The following is a 14,622-nucleotide window of genomic DNA, read 5'->3' on the forward strand; positions in this document are numbered from 1 at the left end:
AGGAGACAGGGAGGGAGGAGGGTGGGGAGAGGAGGAGGAGAGAGGAGGGCAAGGGAGGAGTGGGGGAGATGTGTGTCAGCATCTTAACAGAGGTTAACAGGTGGCCAGAGCATAGCATCACACCTTGAGGTCGGGGATGCCGTAGCCTTTCCTCAGGGTGATCTGGAACACCTCCAGGTTGGCGATGCTGGCAGCGAGGCGAGACAGAGACTGCTTGCCGCTGCCGCCCACCCCGACCAGCAGGGCGTTACCGCGAGGAGACTCCAGGATACGGTTGATACGGCAGATATGGGACATTGCGTCCTCAAACAGCACCTGAAGAACAAACACACACAAACAAACAGGGTCACAGGAAGGTCTAGGACTAGACTCTCTCTTTATCTCAATCAGGTTTTTAACCTGTTGGGGATAGGGGGCAGTATTTGCACGGCCGGATAAAAAACGTACCCGATTTAATCTGGTTACTACTCCTGCCCAGTAACTAGAATATGCATATAATTGTTTGATTTGGATAGAAAACACCCTAAAGTTGCTAAAACTGTTTGAATGGTGTCTGTGAGTATAACAGAACTCATTTGGCAGGCCAAAACCTGAGAAGATTCCAAACAGGAAGTGCTCTCTCTGACTATTTCTTGGCCTTCTTGATCATCTCTATCCAAAACAGGGGATCTCTGGCATAACGTGACATTTTCTAACGCTCCCATAGGCTCTCAGAAGGCGCCAGAACGTTGAATGGTGACTTTGCAGGCCATGGCTGAAAAACAGTAGCGCATTTGGTAAGTGGTCGATCTGAGAACAATGAGACTGGGGCGCGTGCACGAGCCGACACCATGTTTTTATTTTTTCTTCTTTGAACGAAAACAGGGTTTCCCGGTCAGAATATTATCGCTTTTTTACGAGAAAAATCGCATAAAAATTGATTTTAAACAGCGTTTAACATGCTTCGAAGTACGGTAATGGAATATTTAGAATGTTTTGTCACGAAACGCGCCGGGCGCGTCACCCTTCTTTACCCTTCGGATAGTGTCTTGAACGCACGAACAAAACGCCACTATTTGGATATAACTATGGATTATTTGGAACCAAACCAACATTTGTTATTGAAGTAGAAGTCCTGGGAGTGCATTTTGGCGAAGAACAGCAAAGGTAATCCAATTTTTCTAATAGTAAATCTGAGTTTGGTGAGTACCACACTTGGTGGGTGTCAAAATAGCTAGCCCGTGATGGCCGGGCTATCTATTCAGAATATTGCAAAATGTGCTTTCACCGAAAAGCTATTTTAAAATCAGACACCGCGATTGCATAAAGGAGTTCTGTTTTTTGTGAACGTTTATCGTGAGTAATTTAGTAAATTCACCGGAAGTGTTCGGTGGGAATGCTAGTCACATGCTAGTCACATGCTAATGTAAAAAGCTGGTTTTTGATATAAATATGAACTTGATTGAACAAAACATGCATGTATTGTATAACATAATGTCCTAGGAGTGTCATCTGATGAAGATCATCAAAGGTTAGTGCTGCATTTAGCTGTGGTTTGGGTTTATGTGACATTATATGCTAGCTTGAAAAATGGGTGTCTGATTATTTCTGGCTGGGTACTCTTCTGACATAATCTAATGTTTCGCTTTCGTTGTAAAGCCTTTTTGAAATCGGACAGTGTGGTTAGATTAACGAGAGTCTTGTCTTTAAAATGGTGTAAAATAGTCATATGTTTGAGAAATTGAAGTAATAGCATTTCTAAGGTATTTGAATATCGCGCCACGGGATTCCACTGGCTGTTGAGTAGGTTAACTACTCTGGGTTCTCTCCAGTGATGGCGCGATGCCAACACAAGGTATTTGCTTTTGTAGTGTGTCATGGTGGACTCACCAGGTTCATGACAGCGTTGACTTCGTTGTAGCTGTCCAGGCCCTCCAGTAGCAGCTTGTTCAGAACCACCCAGTCTGGAATAGGGAAGTATTTGGGCTCGCCGATGCCTTGGGCAAAGTGGCAAAAGATGTTGGGCTTCTCAAAGAGGAAACCTGCATCAATTTCCTGCAGACAGAGGAAAATACACACCAATATGGACAATGAGAAATCTGCTGTTAATATTGAATAACTTTATTCAACTTTAGTTTAGATTTTTTTTCTCAATATCAGACAATGAGTGTATGTGTGTGTGTGTGTTAAGTCTTACCTCGAAGCACTTCTTGCAGATCTCTCCCTCAATCTTGGCAAACAGCACCATGTCCTTCTCCTCCACCAGCTTGTCTCCGTACACACGGTCACACTCATGAAGCCACAGTCTCACCAGCTCAGCAGGGGCCCTCACACACTCTGGCATGGAGAACAGAAGACCCTGGCAGCAAACAGGAGAGACACAGGGACGAATTGAACATCTCACACACAGGCACTAACATGATGGTGATCTCTCACCACATTTACACACACACACACACAGCAAGATATCTCATTCCTCTCCTCAGTAATCCATAACAAAGTGTCTCAAACCAACTTTATGATGTATGATCAAGATGCCCATCATATAGATAGATGTAAGGGAGAAGGGTTTACCTGGAAGATGTTGGAGAGGTCTCTGAGGTTAAAGACGTAGTGGAACTTGACTGCCGTGGGAAGGAAGGAGGTGGAGATCCTCTGGTGGAACACTAGAGAAGAAAATATACACACAGACAGGTAAGAACATGGAAACAGGGCAAATACTGTAGGCCTATATAATGCTTTGGTTTCCCCCATCTCTGACACAAGTTCAATATCATAAAATGAGATGGATGAGATGTTGAATTAAGTCATTACATTTTCAGGTTGACATGATGATTATCTCAGTGTTTCTAGGTAGTGTTCTTACTGATTGCAGAGGTGACCAGCGTGGAGCAGAACTTCTTGACAGCGGGGAGAAAGCCATTCATGTCCAGATGTTGGGTGAAGATGGAGTTATAGATGCTTTGGAGTGCGTCCTGGCCCGGGAAACTCACCGCAAAGACACAGAAGTGCCTCTGAGAGAGAGAGAGAGAGAGAGAGAGAGAGAGAGAGAGAGAGGAGCAGGTTTACAGTATATTACCATACATACGGCATCTATGGGATGCAGAGGGTCAAGAGCGGTCTAAAACAGAACGACTAGAGAGGTTTCTTCTACTACGCTTCTTCTCCAGCCTTGTGTTTAGCGTTAGTCTGGTGAGTACCTGCAGTCGGGGGTCGATGGTGAAGCTGCCAGCTGTAGGGTTCATACAGGCCACGTACTGGCAGTTATGGATGTCCTTCAGAGTCAGCTTGGCTCTGTCATACCTGGGAAGGGAGGCAGGGAGAGGGGGATGAAAGTGAGGGTGAGAGAGAGAGAGGGATCAAAACAGTGATTGTAGTTATGTTGTGTAGTGGTTGACTAGTCAATGGCTGTGATCGTACCAGTGTCCGTGGTCCATGTGCTGGCGGATGAGTGTGTGCGGAGCCACAGTGAAGTACTTGTCGACCTCAGGCATGTTCATGTCGTCTATGAAGTAGATGAGACTCTTGCTGCCGGGGGGGCCGTAGTTCCGGCCTGCCTTCTTCTCCAGGGGTTTCTCCAGTATGGCCTGCAGCATGGCCGAGGTTGTGTAGAAGTTGAAGGGGACAGACTGAACCACATAGTAATCAGTGCTGAGGCTGCGGAGCTTGTCTCCCATCAGGACTGACTTGCCACTGCCCGCGTTGCCCACCAACATCACAGGAAACTTCCTCTCCATCAGTTTGTCCATGAAGTAGCGGATACGGATGGTCTCAGCCGTGTGAACCAGAGATGCCTGAGAGGAACAGGAGACAGAGGGTAAAGGTCAACAGAATAACTCTTCAGAATCTGGTGCTTAACAATCCTCTTAAGCTGACGGTCACTGAAATCGGGCACTAGAATTCCTTTAAAAAATATGTAGATGTTTACATGACTTATTTGATTGATTTCTCACTGTTTTATAAGTCAGAAGACAGCAATCCAGATTTTCCTAGGAGCATGTAAATGTCCTCTGTCGAATAAACTTGTATTTGCCTCCCTCTGGTGGTCGGCTGTATCATTACATCGATTTATATCACTTCACTGCAACATTACATCAAAAGGACAGTCCTTAGAAAAACATTTATCCAGCTCGGCTGCTTCATGCCACAGACATGGCAAAGCAATCGTTGAATTTGTCTCAAGCAGGCGGATCTAAATACATAACTTTCATAGCATTATGATAAAGAATACGATCTACACACTTTCTTAAACCTAAAATAAGTAAAGAAGTAATTGTGTGTGGAAGTCAAACATTTGTTTTACGTCGGAGGCAGACACATTGCATTTGCTCAGAACAACAAAACCAAGCCGTTTACATAGCCCTTCTCCCCTTGTCTGTAGGCAGTACACATGCTGTTTAAATGGCCCAAATGTTAGACGTTCACAAATGTAACAAATCTTGACAAAAGTATGAAAAGGCTTATTCATTCACATTTTTAAAAATCATAACCCCTCTCCTGTCAAGTCGTGACTTGCGACATACGCCTAGCTTCCTGAAACGGGTCACATTTCATCATATTTGTATATGTTTTATTATACTTTTATTGTGCACTAGATCATATGGGTTGAAAAGTGTTTGTTTTTTTGTCAGACATAAATAAACTATTCCAGGTGAAAGCCAAAGGTCATAGCTTTCTAGGGGTGGGGGACACACACTACTACATTAATAAAACATTACCCTCTTGCTAGATTGATGACTAAATCCATTGCGAAACAACGCAAAATGGCTGTCAGCTCAATTAACTCTCCAAAATCTAAATTTATTTGAGAGAAACGTCTTATTACAACACTGTTGCAGAACACCTCCTAGCAAAGACAAACTACAATGTCTTAAGAGTCCTAGAAGCTAAGAGTTAGTCCACCGTGTCATTCATTAATTGGGTGAGTTGCTAGGCAGACAGACAGAACTCTGACCTGCAGTGGGAGGTCTGGATCCAGCTGGAACTTGGGGACTAACTCCGTCCAGGCCTGGAACTTCTTGGAGTCTCTGTCGATGTAGTAGTCAAACACAGTCCCTGCAGATGGGAACTTGATGGTCTTGAACTCATTCACCCACCACTTACTGAACTCCACACGGTAGTCTGTCAGCTACCGACCAAACACACAGACAGAGAGAAAAGTTAAGTTAGTCTGAACTCAGCAGAATCTGACTGTCACTTTCCTTCACTTGTTCATGGAGAGTCTCTGCATTTCGCACAGTGAAAATATTACCCTGGCTGCCTCTGAAATTGCATGTTATTCCCTATATAGTGCACTACTTTTGACCAGGGCCCTAGAGGGGTGCAGTGACCCCCTTTGGACTCGAGATTTTTGCGTTTTTAAACACCTGTAACTGCCACTATCTGCACTTTATTTTGATTTTTCATAGTCCACAAAGTGGCACAGCACCCCTTGGGGAGAACCCTGCACCCCTTGAGGATGAACGTAGTCCTGAGTGGGTAGCTACCTGGTCCTGGAACATGGCCCCCCCGAAGGCCCAGATGCAGGCGAACACAAAGTAGAGCTCGTAGAGTTCTTTGTTGGAGTCGGGCGGGGTGTTCTCAGGCACCAGTAGAAACTCCATGAAGTGGAGCAGGGTTTGGACCAGTGTGACTTCTGGGATAGGAGTGATTTTCTTGAAGCCGAACTTGAGCTTCTCCAGACAGGTAGGCAGGTACTTGTCAAACAGGATGAACAGGTTGGCTTTCTCCGACTGGACCTCTCGCTTCTCGATCCAGCTGGTCACCACCCTGATGGAACACACAAACATACAGGACACACGGTCACTCAGGTCAATAAATATGTGTTGCAGGTTTAGGGTTAATTCCACAAATTCATGGATTCTAATTCAATTCTCTCTCCCTGTAAATTCCTTTTAATTCAACTCAAATTCTAGGTCAGACTTTGAATTCAGAGATAATTCAATTCCTCTGATTTCCAATGTTAGGTAAATTCCAATAACTAAATTTGCAATTAAATATTATCCCCAACAATTTCACAAATTCCAATTAGAATTCAATTCCCTCAGGCTTTTAGGCTGATCATGTCACTGTTCAGTCAGCATAGCTATACTGGAACTATAGAAATACAAATTGCAGTCCATTTCTTATACTAAATGCATTAATTCCATCAACTGGAAAATGTACAAATATTGAATTCCAATTCAAATCAATTCCAAATATAATTATTTTTACAATTCCAATTCAAACAGTCTAATTCCAAATCTATAACTTGAAGATTGTTGAAATTCTAATTGAATTCAACATAAATTCTCCACTTCATGAGTGAATTCAAGAATTTAATTGGAATTTCAAATGAAATTGACCCTAACCCTAACGTGTTATATAATGACAATATGACTTACGGACCGCATCCCAAATGGCACCCTATTCCCCATGTAGTGAACTACTTTTGACCAGAGCCCTATTGCCCCTGTTCAAAAGTAGTGCACTTTATAGGGAATAGGGTGTCATATGGGACACCACCGAGGTGTTCGATTTAATGTACACTACATGACCAAAAGTATGTGGACACCTGTTCGTCGAACATCTCATTCCAAAATCATGGGCATTAATATGGAGTTGGTCCTCCCTTTGCTGCTATAACAGCTTCCACACTTCTGGGAAGGCTTTCTACTAGATGTTGCAACATTGCAGCAGAGACTTACATTCAGCCACAAGAGCATTAGTGAGGTCAGGCACTGATGTTGGGCGATTAGGCCTGGCTCGCAGTCGGCGTTCCAATTAATCTCTAAGGTGGTCAATGGGGTTGAGGTCAGGGCTCTGTGCAGACCAGTCAAGTTCTTCCACACTAATATCGACAAACCATTTCTGTATGGACCTGTCTTTGTGCACGGGACTATTGTCATGCTGAAACAGGAAAGGACCTTCCTCAAACTGTAGCCAAAGTTGGAAGCACAGAATTGTCTAGAATGTCATTGCATGCTGTAGCATTAAGATTCCCCTTTACTGGAACTAAGGGGCCTAGCCCAAACCATGAAAATCAGCCCCAGATCATTATTCCTCCTCCACCAAACTTTACAGTTGGCACTATACATTCGGGTAGGTAGTGTTCTCCTGGCATCCGCCAAACCCAAATTTGACTGCCAGATGGTGAAGTATGATTCATCACTCCAGAGAATGCGTTTCCACTGCTCCAGAGCGTGGAAACGGTGAGCTTTACACCACTCCAGCCGACACTGGAGTGGTGCATTGCACATGGTGATCTTAGCCTTGTGTGCGGCTGCTCAGCCATGAAAACCCATTTCATGAAGCTCCCGACAAACAGTTCTTGTGCTGACGTTGCTTTCAGAGTCAGTTTGGAATTCGGTAGTGAGTGTTGCAACCAAGGAGAGACAATTTTAACGTGCTACGCACTTCAGCATTCCGCAGTCCCGTTCTGTGAGCTTGTGTGGCCTACCACTTCATGGCTGACCCATTGTTGCGCCTAGACGTTTCCACTTCACAATAACAGCACTTACAGTTGACTGGGGCAGCTCTAGAAAGGAAGACATTTGATGAACTGACTTGTTGGAAAGGTGGCATCCTATGACGGTGCCACATTGAAAGTCACTGAGCTCTTCAGTACGAGCAATTCCACTGCCAATGTTTGTCTATGGAGATGATTGACTGTGTGCTCGATTTTATACACCTGTCAGCAACGGGTATGGCTGAAATAGCCGAATCCACTAATTTGAAGGGGTGTCCACATACTTTTGTATATATAGTGTATGTGTAGGGAGGTACTGACGGGCTCCATCCCAGGTCAGCAGAGTTGATGAAGAGGATTCCAGCCCGGGACACGGTGGCTGGAGTGGCCGTCCGCAGGTCCTTAATCTCAAACACCAGACGCATGGTGGAGTTAAGAGGGATGCGTTCGTTACTGGCCAGAGTCAACACCTACAGACACACACACGGGGTTAGGACCATACAAACACACACACACAAGCAGTCTCGCTGCCAAAATCCCCAACCTGGAGGTGTTCCAGATCACCCTGAGGTCAAGGTACACACACACAAACACACACAGACCTTGTTGTCGTCCATGACAGTATTGAGGGATTCGATCCACATAGGGTCGATGTCTCCGTCCAGTACGATCCACTTGGGCCCGTCATGGCTGATGAGGGCCAAATCTCTCATCACACAGGAGAAAAGACCTGCAACCAGCGTGGCACACAACATTACACAACAACCGGACAGACTCCAAAATAGGCTTGTCACGATATCAACATTTTACAAATGATATGATACCAGGCCAAGTATCACGATACCACGGTGGAAAGAAATCAGTGGCCTAGCATCCTGTTCGCCCCGTCCCCCGACGCTTGTTCACGTTTTATAAACGTTCTCCAAAAACTTCTCACTGAAATGTACACTTCTACTCAATACAACACATTGAATTTAATGTCACACTGTTCAGCGTTTAATAGAATACTGCATAGAATGGCTGATTTGCTTATATTTGCAAAAAGCCTAGCTGTGATTTGGCTGGAGGAATGGGAGGAAGGAATAAGCAGTACATCAGTGGAGGCTGCTGAAGGGAGGACGGCTCATAATAATGGCTGGAACGGCACAAATGGAATGGCATTCAAACACCTAGAAACCGTGTTTGATACCATTCCACTGATTACGCTCCAGACATTACCACGAGCCCGTCCTCCCCAATGAAGGTCTGTGTATGTGTGTTTGTGTGTGTCTGCCACCAACCTCCTGTGAGATACATGCATAATGATCTGCATGTCATTGTGTCAGTAAGGAGAAAACACTGCATGAAACCTTGTTTACTCTTCAGTTAACAGACACACACACTCTCTCCGTCTCCCTCACTCTAGTAAAAGCACACACACACACACACACACACACACACACACACACACACACACACACACACACACACACACACACACACACACACACACACACACACACACACACACACACACACACACACACACACACACACACTGCTCCCAACTTTTAAAATGTTAGGCACCAAACAGAATATAAGGTGCACCAGAAATAAATAGATTTTTGATATAGTTTAGGCTTACATTAGGCCTATATGAATCCTACCTTTTGAAGCACATCTCATGAGTAGCAGACCGTTTTCCTTTCTTCCTGTGCTAATCAAATTTACCTAAACCTACTGTCAAGTTACCAGGTTGTTAGCTAGCTAGCTAACATGACTGAACAACGTTGTTTGTTATCAAACCAATAATTAGTGACCCAGGATTAGTTTAAAACGCCCCGCGACATGGTTTGTGAAATGATATAAAATGCGTACGAATCCCAATTGAAATAAAAAAAGGCATGTCTGGTAATATGGGTCACATTGAACCGTTTAGGCTGAGACAAGATCTCTGGTAATATGGGTCACATTGAACCGTTTATGCTGAGACAAGATCTCTGGTAATATGGGTCACATTGAACCGTTTAGGCTGAGACAAGACCTCCGGTAATATGGGTCACATTGAACCGTTTAGGCTGAGACAAGACCTCTGGTAATATGGGTCACATTGAACCATTTAGGCTGAGACAAGACCTCCGGTAATATGGGTCACATTGAACCGTTTAGGCTGAGACAAGACCTCTGGTAATATGGGTCACATTGAACCGTTTAGGCTGAGACAAGACCTCTGGTAATATGGGACACATTGAACCGTTTAGGCTGAGACAAGATCTCTGGTAATATGGGTCACATTGAACCGTTTAGGCTGAGACAAGATCTCTGGTAATATGGGTCACATTGAACCGTTTAGGCTGAGACAAGACCTCTGGTAATATGGGTCACATTGAACCATTTAGGCTAGAGACAAGCCGTTTTCTTTGCTGTAAAGCTGCAAGCATGCCTCTTGCGAAGCGGTGCTCCATTTTCCCTCTCTGACACTCAGAGGCTGCATGACACTGAACTTGCAAAGTCTACTCAGACTGGTCTGTGCTATTGGTTATAACAGGCGATAAAATGATACAATGTATCAACATTGCTCACTTTGCACGCTGCTCCAATGTAACACACGTACAAATCTAACAACAGAAGACTCATCAGGGTCTGGGTCTGTATCCCGGCTCACCATCATGGCTAAATTATATTTTAAAAGACTGACAGAGGAATAGACGTGCGTGAAGTTCGGATGGAGAGAAGCAGGTGAGTGAGGGCTGGTAGGGGATGTGAAGAGCGGATGGAAAGAAGCAGGTAAGTGAGGGCTGGTAGGGGATGTGAAGAGAGGATGGAGAGAAGCAGGTGAGTGAGGGCTGGTAGAGGATGTGAAGAGCGGATGGAGAGAAACAGGTGAATGAGGGCTGGTAGGGGATGTGAAGAGCAGATGGAGAGAAGCAGGTGAGTGAGGGCTGGTAGGGGATGTGAAGAGAGGATGGAGAGAAACAGGTGAGTGAGGGCTGGTAGGGGATGTGAAGAGAGGATGGAGAGAAGCAGGTGAGTGAGGGCTGGTAGGGGATGTGAAGAGCGGATGGAGAGAAACAGGTGAGTGAGGGCTGGTAGAGGATGTGAAGAGCGGATGGAGAGAAACAGGTGAGTGAGGGCTGGTAGAGGATGTGAAGGGCGGATGGAGAGAAACAGGTGGTGAGGGCTGGTAGAGGATGTGAAGAGCAGATGGAGAGAAACAGGTGAGTGAGGGCTGGTAGAGGATGTGAAGAGCGGATGGAGAGAAACAGGTGAGTGAGGGCTGGTAGAGGATGTGAAGAGCAGATGGAGAGAAGCAGGTGAGTGAGGGCTGGTAGAGGATGTGAAGAGCAGATGGAGAGAAGCAGGTGAGTGAGGGCTGGTAGGGGATGTGAAGAGCAGATGGAGAGAAGCAGGTGAGTGAGGGCTGGTAGGGGATGTGAAGAGCGGATGGAGAGAAGCAGGTGAGTGAGGGCTGGTAGGAGATGTGAAGAGCGGATGGAGAGAAACAGGTGGTGAGGGCTGGTAGAGGATGTGAAGAGCAGATGGAGAGAAACAGGTGAGTGAGGGCTGGTAGAGGATGTGAAGAGCGGATGGAGAGAAACAGGTGAGTGAGGGCTGGTAGGGGATGTGAAGAGCGGATGGAGAGAAACAGGTGAGTGAGGGCTGGTAGAGGATGTGAAGAGCGGATGGAGAGAAACAGGTGAGTGAGGGCTGGTAGAGGATGTGAAGAGCGGATGGAGAGAAGCAGGTGAGTGAGGGCTGGTAGGGGATGTGAAGAGCGGATGGAGAGAAGCAGGTGAGTGAGGGCTGGTAGAGGATGTGAAGGGCGGATGGAGAGAAACAGGTGGTGAGGGCTGGTAGAGGATGTGAAGAGCGGATGGAGAGAAGCAGGCAGGTGAGGGCTGGTAGGGGATGTGAAGAGCGGATGGAGAGAAGCAGGTGAGTGAGGGCTGGTAGGGGATGTGAAGAGCAGATGGAGAGAAGCAGGTGAGTGAGGGCTGGTAGGGGATGTGAAGAGAGGATGGAGAGAAGCAGGTGAGTGAGGGCTGGTAGGAGATGTGAAGAGAGGATGGAGAGAAGCAGGTGAGTGAGGGCTGGTAGGGGATGTGAAGAGCGGATGGAGAGAAGCAGGTGAGTGAGGGCTGGTAGGGGATGTGAAGAGCGGATGGAGAGAAACAGGTGAGTGAGGGCTGGTAGGGCATGTGAAGAGCGGATGGAGAGAAACAGGTGAGTGAGGGCTGGTAGGGGATGTGAAGAGCAGATGGAGAGAAGCAGGTGAGTGAGGGCTGGTAGGGGATGTGAAGAGAGGATGGAGAGAAGCAGGTGAGTGAGGGCTGGTAGGGGATGTGAAGAGCGGATGGAGAGAAGCAGGTAAGTGAGGGCTGGTAGGGGATGTGAAGAGCAGATGGAGAGAAGCAGGTGAGTGAGGGCTGGTAGGGGATGTGAAGAGCGGATGGAGAGAAGCAGGTGAGTGAGGGCTGGTAGGGGATGTGAAGAGCGGATGGAGAGAAGCAGGTGAGTGAGGGCTGGTAGGGGATGTGAAGAGCGGATGGAGAGAAGCAGGTGAGTGAGGGCTGGTAGGGGATGTGAAGAGCGGATGGAGAGAAACAGGTGAGTGAGGGCTGGTAGAGGATGTGAAGAGCGGATGGAGAGAAACAGGTGAGTGAGGGCTGGTAGAGGATGTGAAGGGCGGATGGAGAGAAACAGGTGGTGAGGGCTGGTAGAGGATGTGAAGAGCGGATGGAGAGAAACAGGTGAGTGAGGGCTGGTAGGGGATGTGAAGAGCGGATGGAGAGACGCAGGTAAGTGAGGGCTGGTAGGGGATGTGAAGAGCAGATGGAGAGAAGCAGGTGAGTGAGGGCTGGTAGGAGATGTGAAGAGCGGATGGAGAGAAGCAGGTGAGTGAGGGCTGGTAGGGGATGTGAAGAGCGGATGGAGAGAAGCAGGTGAGTGAGGGCTGGTAGGGGATGTGAAGAGCGGATGGAGAGAAACAGGTGAGTGAGGGCTGGTAGGGCATGTGAAGAGCGGATGGAGAGAAACAGGTGAGTGAGGGCTGGTAGGGGATGTGAAGAGCAGATGGAGAGAAGCAGGTGAGTGAGGGCTGGTAGGGGATGTGAAGAGAGGATGGAGAGAAGCAGGTGAGTGAGGGCTGGTAGGGGATGTGAAGAGCGGATGGAGAGAAGCAGGTAAGTGAGGGCTGGTAGGGGATGTGAAGAGCAGATGGAGAGAAGCAGGTGAGTGAGGGCTGGTAGGGGATGTGAAGAGCGGATGGAGAGAAGCAGGTGAGTGAGGGCTGGTAGGGGATGTGAAGAGCGGATGGAGAGAAGCAGGTGAGTGAGGGCTGGTAGGGGATGTGAAGAGCGGATGGAGAGAAGCAGGTGAGTGAGGGCTGGTAGGGGATGTGAAGAGCGGATGGAGAGAAACAGGTGAGTGAGGGCTGGTAGAGGATGTGAAGAGCGGATGGAGAGAAACAGGTGAGTGAGGGCTGGTAGAGGATGTGAAGGGCGGATGGAGAGAAACAGGTGGTGAGGGCTGGTAGAGGATGTGAAGAGCGGATGGAGAGAAACAGGTGAGTGAGGGCTGGTAGGGGATGTGAAGAGCGGATGGAGAGACGCAGGTAAGTGAGGGCTGGTAGGGGATGTGAAGAGCAGATGGAGAGAAGCAGGTGAGTGAGGGCTGGTAGGGGATGTGAAGAGCGGATGGAGAGAAGCAGGTAAGTGAGGGCTGGTAGGGGATGTGAAGAGCAGATGGAGAGAAGCAGGTGAGTGAGGGCTGGTAGGGGATGTGAAGAGCGGATGGAGAGAAGCAGGTGAGTGAGGGCTGGTAGGGGATGTGAAGAGCGGATGGAGAGAAACAGGTGAGTGAGGGCTGGTAGGGGATGTGAAGAGCAGATGGAGAGAAGCAGGTGAGTGAGGGCTGGTAGGGGATGTGAAGAGCGGATGGAGAGAAACAGGTGAGTGAGGGCTGGTAGGAGATGTGAAGAGCAGATGGAGAGAAGCAGGTGAGTGAGGGCTGGTAGGGGATGTGAAGAGCAGATGGAGAGAAGCAGGTGAGTGAGGGCTGGTAGGGGATGTGAAGAGCGGATGGAGAGAAGCAGGTGAGTGAGGGCTGGTAGGAGATGTGAAGAGAGGATGGAGAGAAGCAGGTAAGTGAGGGCTGGTAGGGGATGTGAAAAGCGGATGGAGAGAAACAGGTGGTGAGGGCTGGTAGAGGATGTGAAGAGCAGATGGAGAGAAACAGGTGAGTGAGGGCTGGTAGAGGATGTGAAGAGCGGATGGAGAGAAACAGGTGAGTGAGGGCTGGTAGGGGATGTGAAGAGCGGATGGAGAGAAACAGGTGAGTGAGGGCTGGTAGGGGATGTGAAGAGCAGATGGAGAGAAACAGGTAAGTGAGGGCTGGTAGGGGATGTGAAGAGCGGATGGAGAGAAACAGGTGAGTGAGGGCTGGTAGAGGATGTGAAGAGCGGATGGAGAGAAACAGGTGAGTGAGGGCTGGTAGGGGATGTGAAGAGCGGATGGAGAGAAACAGGTGAGTGAGGGCTGGTAGAGGATGTGAAGGGCGGATGGAGAGAAACAGGTGAGTGAGGGCTGGTAGAGGATGAGGCTGGTTTATTATAGCTGCCACACGTGATATGCACATGAAAGTGAAGTGGATATTATTGGACATGAGCATACAAGAGAGTAGTGGCTGTTGCTTAAATTCAACTGAATGCATAAACATTTTATAACTTTAGATCGGTAGGGATGAAAAAGTCGGTAGTATCATATGAAACGGTACTACGGTATTCTAAAATGTTGGCATCATAAGTATCATGACGTTTTAGTACCGTGATATTAATGTGGTACCGGTATACCATGCAACACTACTCAAAAACACTTCGACACTATTAACTCAGGTTGCACAGATGGGGCATTGTGACTAGAACTAGAGAGAGAAGTCCAGATGCAAAGCTGCTTGACTTATTGTGTTGTTAGGGCTTCATTGACTACACGTTTCAACTATATTTTAGCCTAACTAGTTCCATCATACCGTCCTTCCATTCTCGGGTGGCAGGGTTGATGATGCCAAACAGCTCGTCACAGGTGACAGCCTTGGGGTCCAGATCCACGATCACCGGCTTCCTCTTCATGTTCTGATAGGTCTTATTCAGTGAGCGCATCACCTGGAGACACAACACAACAGTTTGTCTCTATCCAAAATGGCACCCTATTCCCTTTTTA

The 14,622-nt window shown here is 47.4% G+C and overlaps 1 protein-coding gene across 2 annotated transcripts in view; it reads right to left on the reverse strand.

Annotated features, from left to right (window-relative positions):
* Positions 1-14,622, reverse strand: part of LOC106589834 (dynein axonemal heavy chain 17) — a 111,978-nt gene that overhangs the window by 64,143 nt on the left and 33,213 nt on the right. For both annotated transcript variants that reach the window (XM_014180222.2, XM_014180221.2), the window contains exons 40-51: positions 14,432-14,564; positions 8,029-8,156; positions 7,748-7,896; positions 5,466-5,748; positions 4,934-5,107; positions 3,400-3,773; positions 3,180-3,282; positions 2,846-2,993; positions 2,554-2,645; positions 2,177-2,338; positions 1,870-2,034; positions 124-315 (exon numbers count right to left, since the gene is read on the reverse strand). In XM_014180222.2, coding sequence (XP_014035697.2) covers positions 124-315; positions 1,870-2,034; positions 2,177-2,338; positions 2,554-2,645; positions 2,846-2,993; positions 3,180-3,282; positions 3,400-3,773; positions 4,934-5,107; positions 5,466-5,748; positions 7,748-7,896; positions 8,029-8,156; positions 14,432-14,564 — 2,103 coding nt within the window. The remainder of the gene's footprint in view (positions 1-123; positions 316-1,869; positions 2,035-2,176; positions 2,339-2,553; positions 2,646-2,845; positions 2,994-3,179; positions 3,283-3,399; positions 3,774-4,933; positions 5,108-5,465; positions 5,749-7,747; positions 7,897-8,028; positions 8,157-14,431; positions 14,565-14,622) is intronic.

This window comes from Salmo salar, chromosome ssa28 (assembly GCF_905237065.1).
Source record: "Salmo salar chromosome ssa28, Ssal_v3.1, whole genome shotgun sequence".
Classification (NCBI taxonomy): Eukaryota; Metazoa; Chordata; class Actinopteri; order Salmoniformes; family Salmonidae; genus Salmo; species Salmo salar.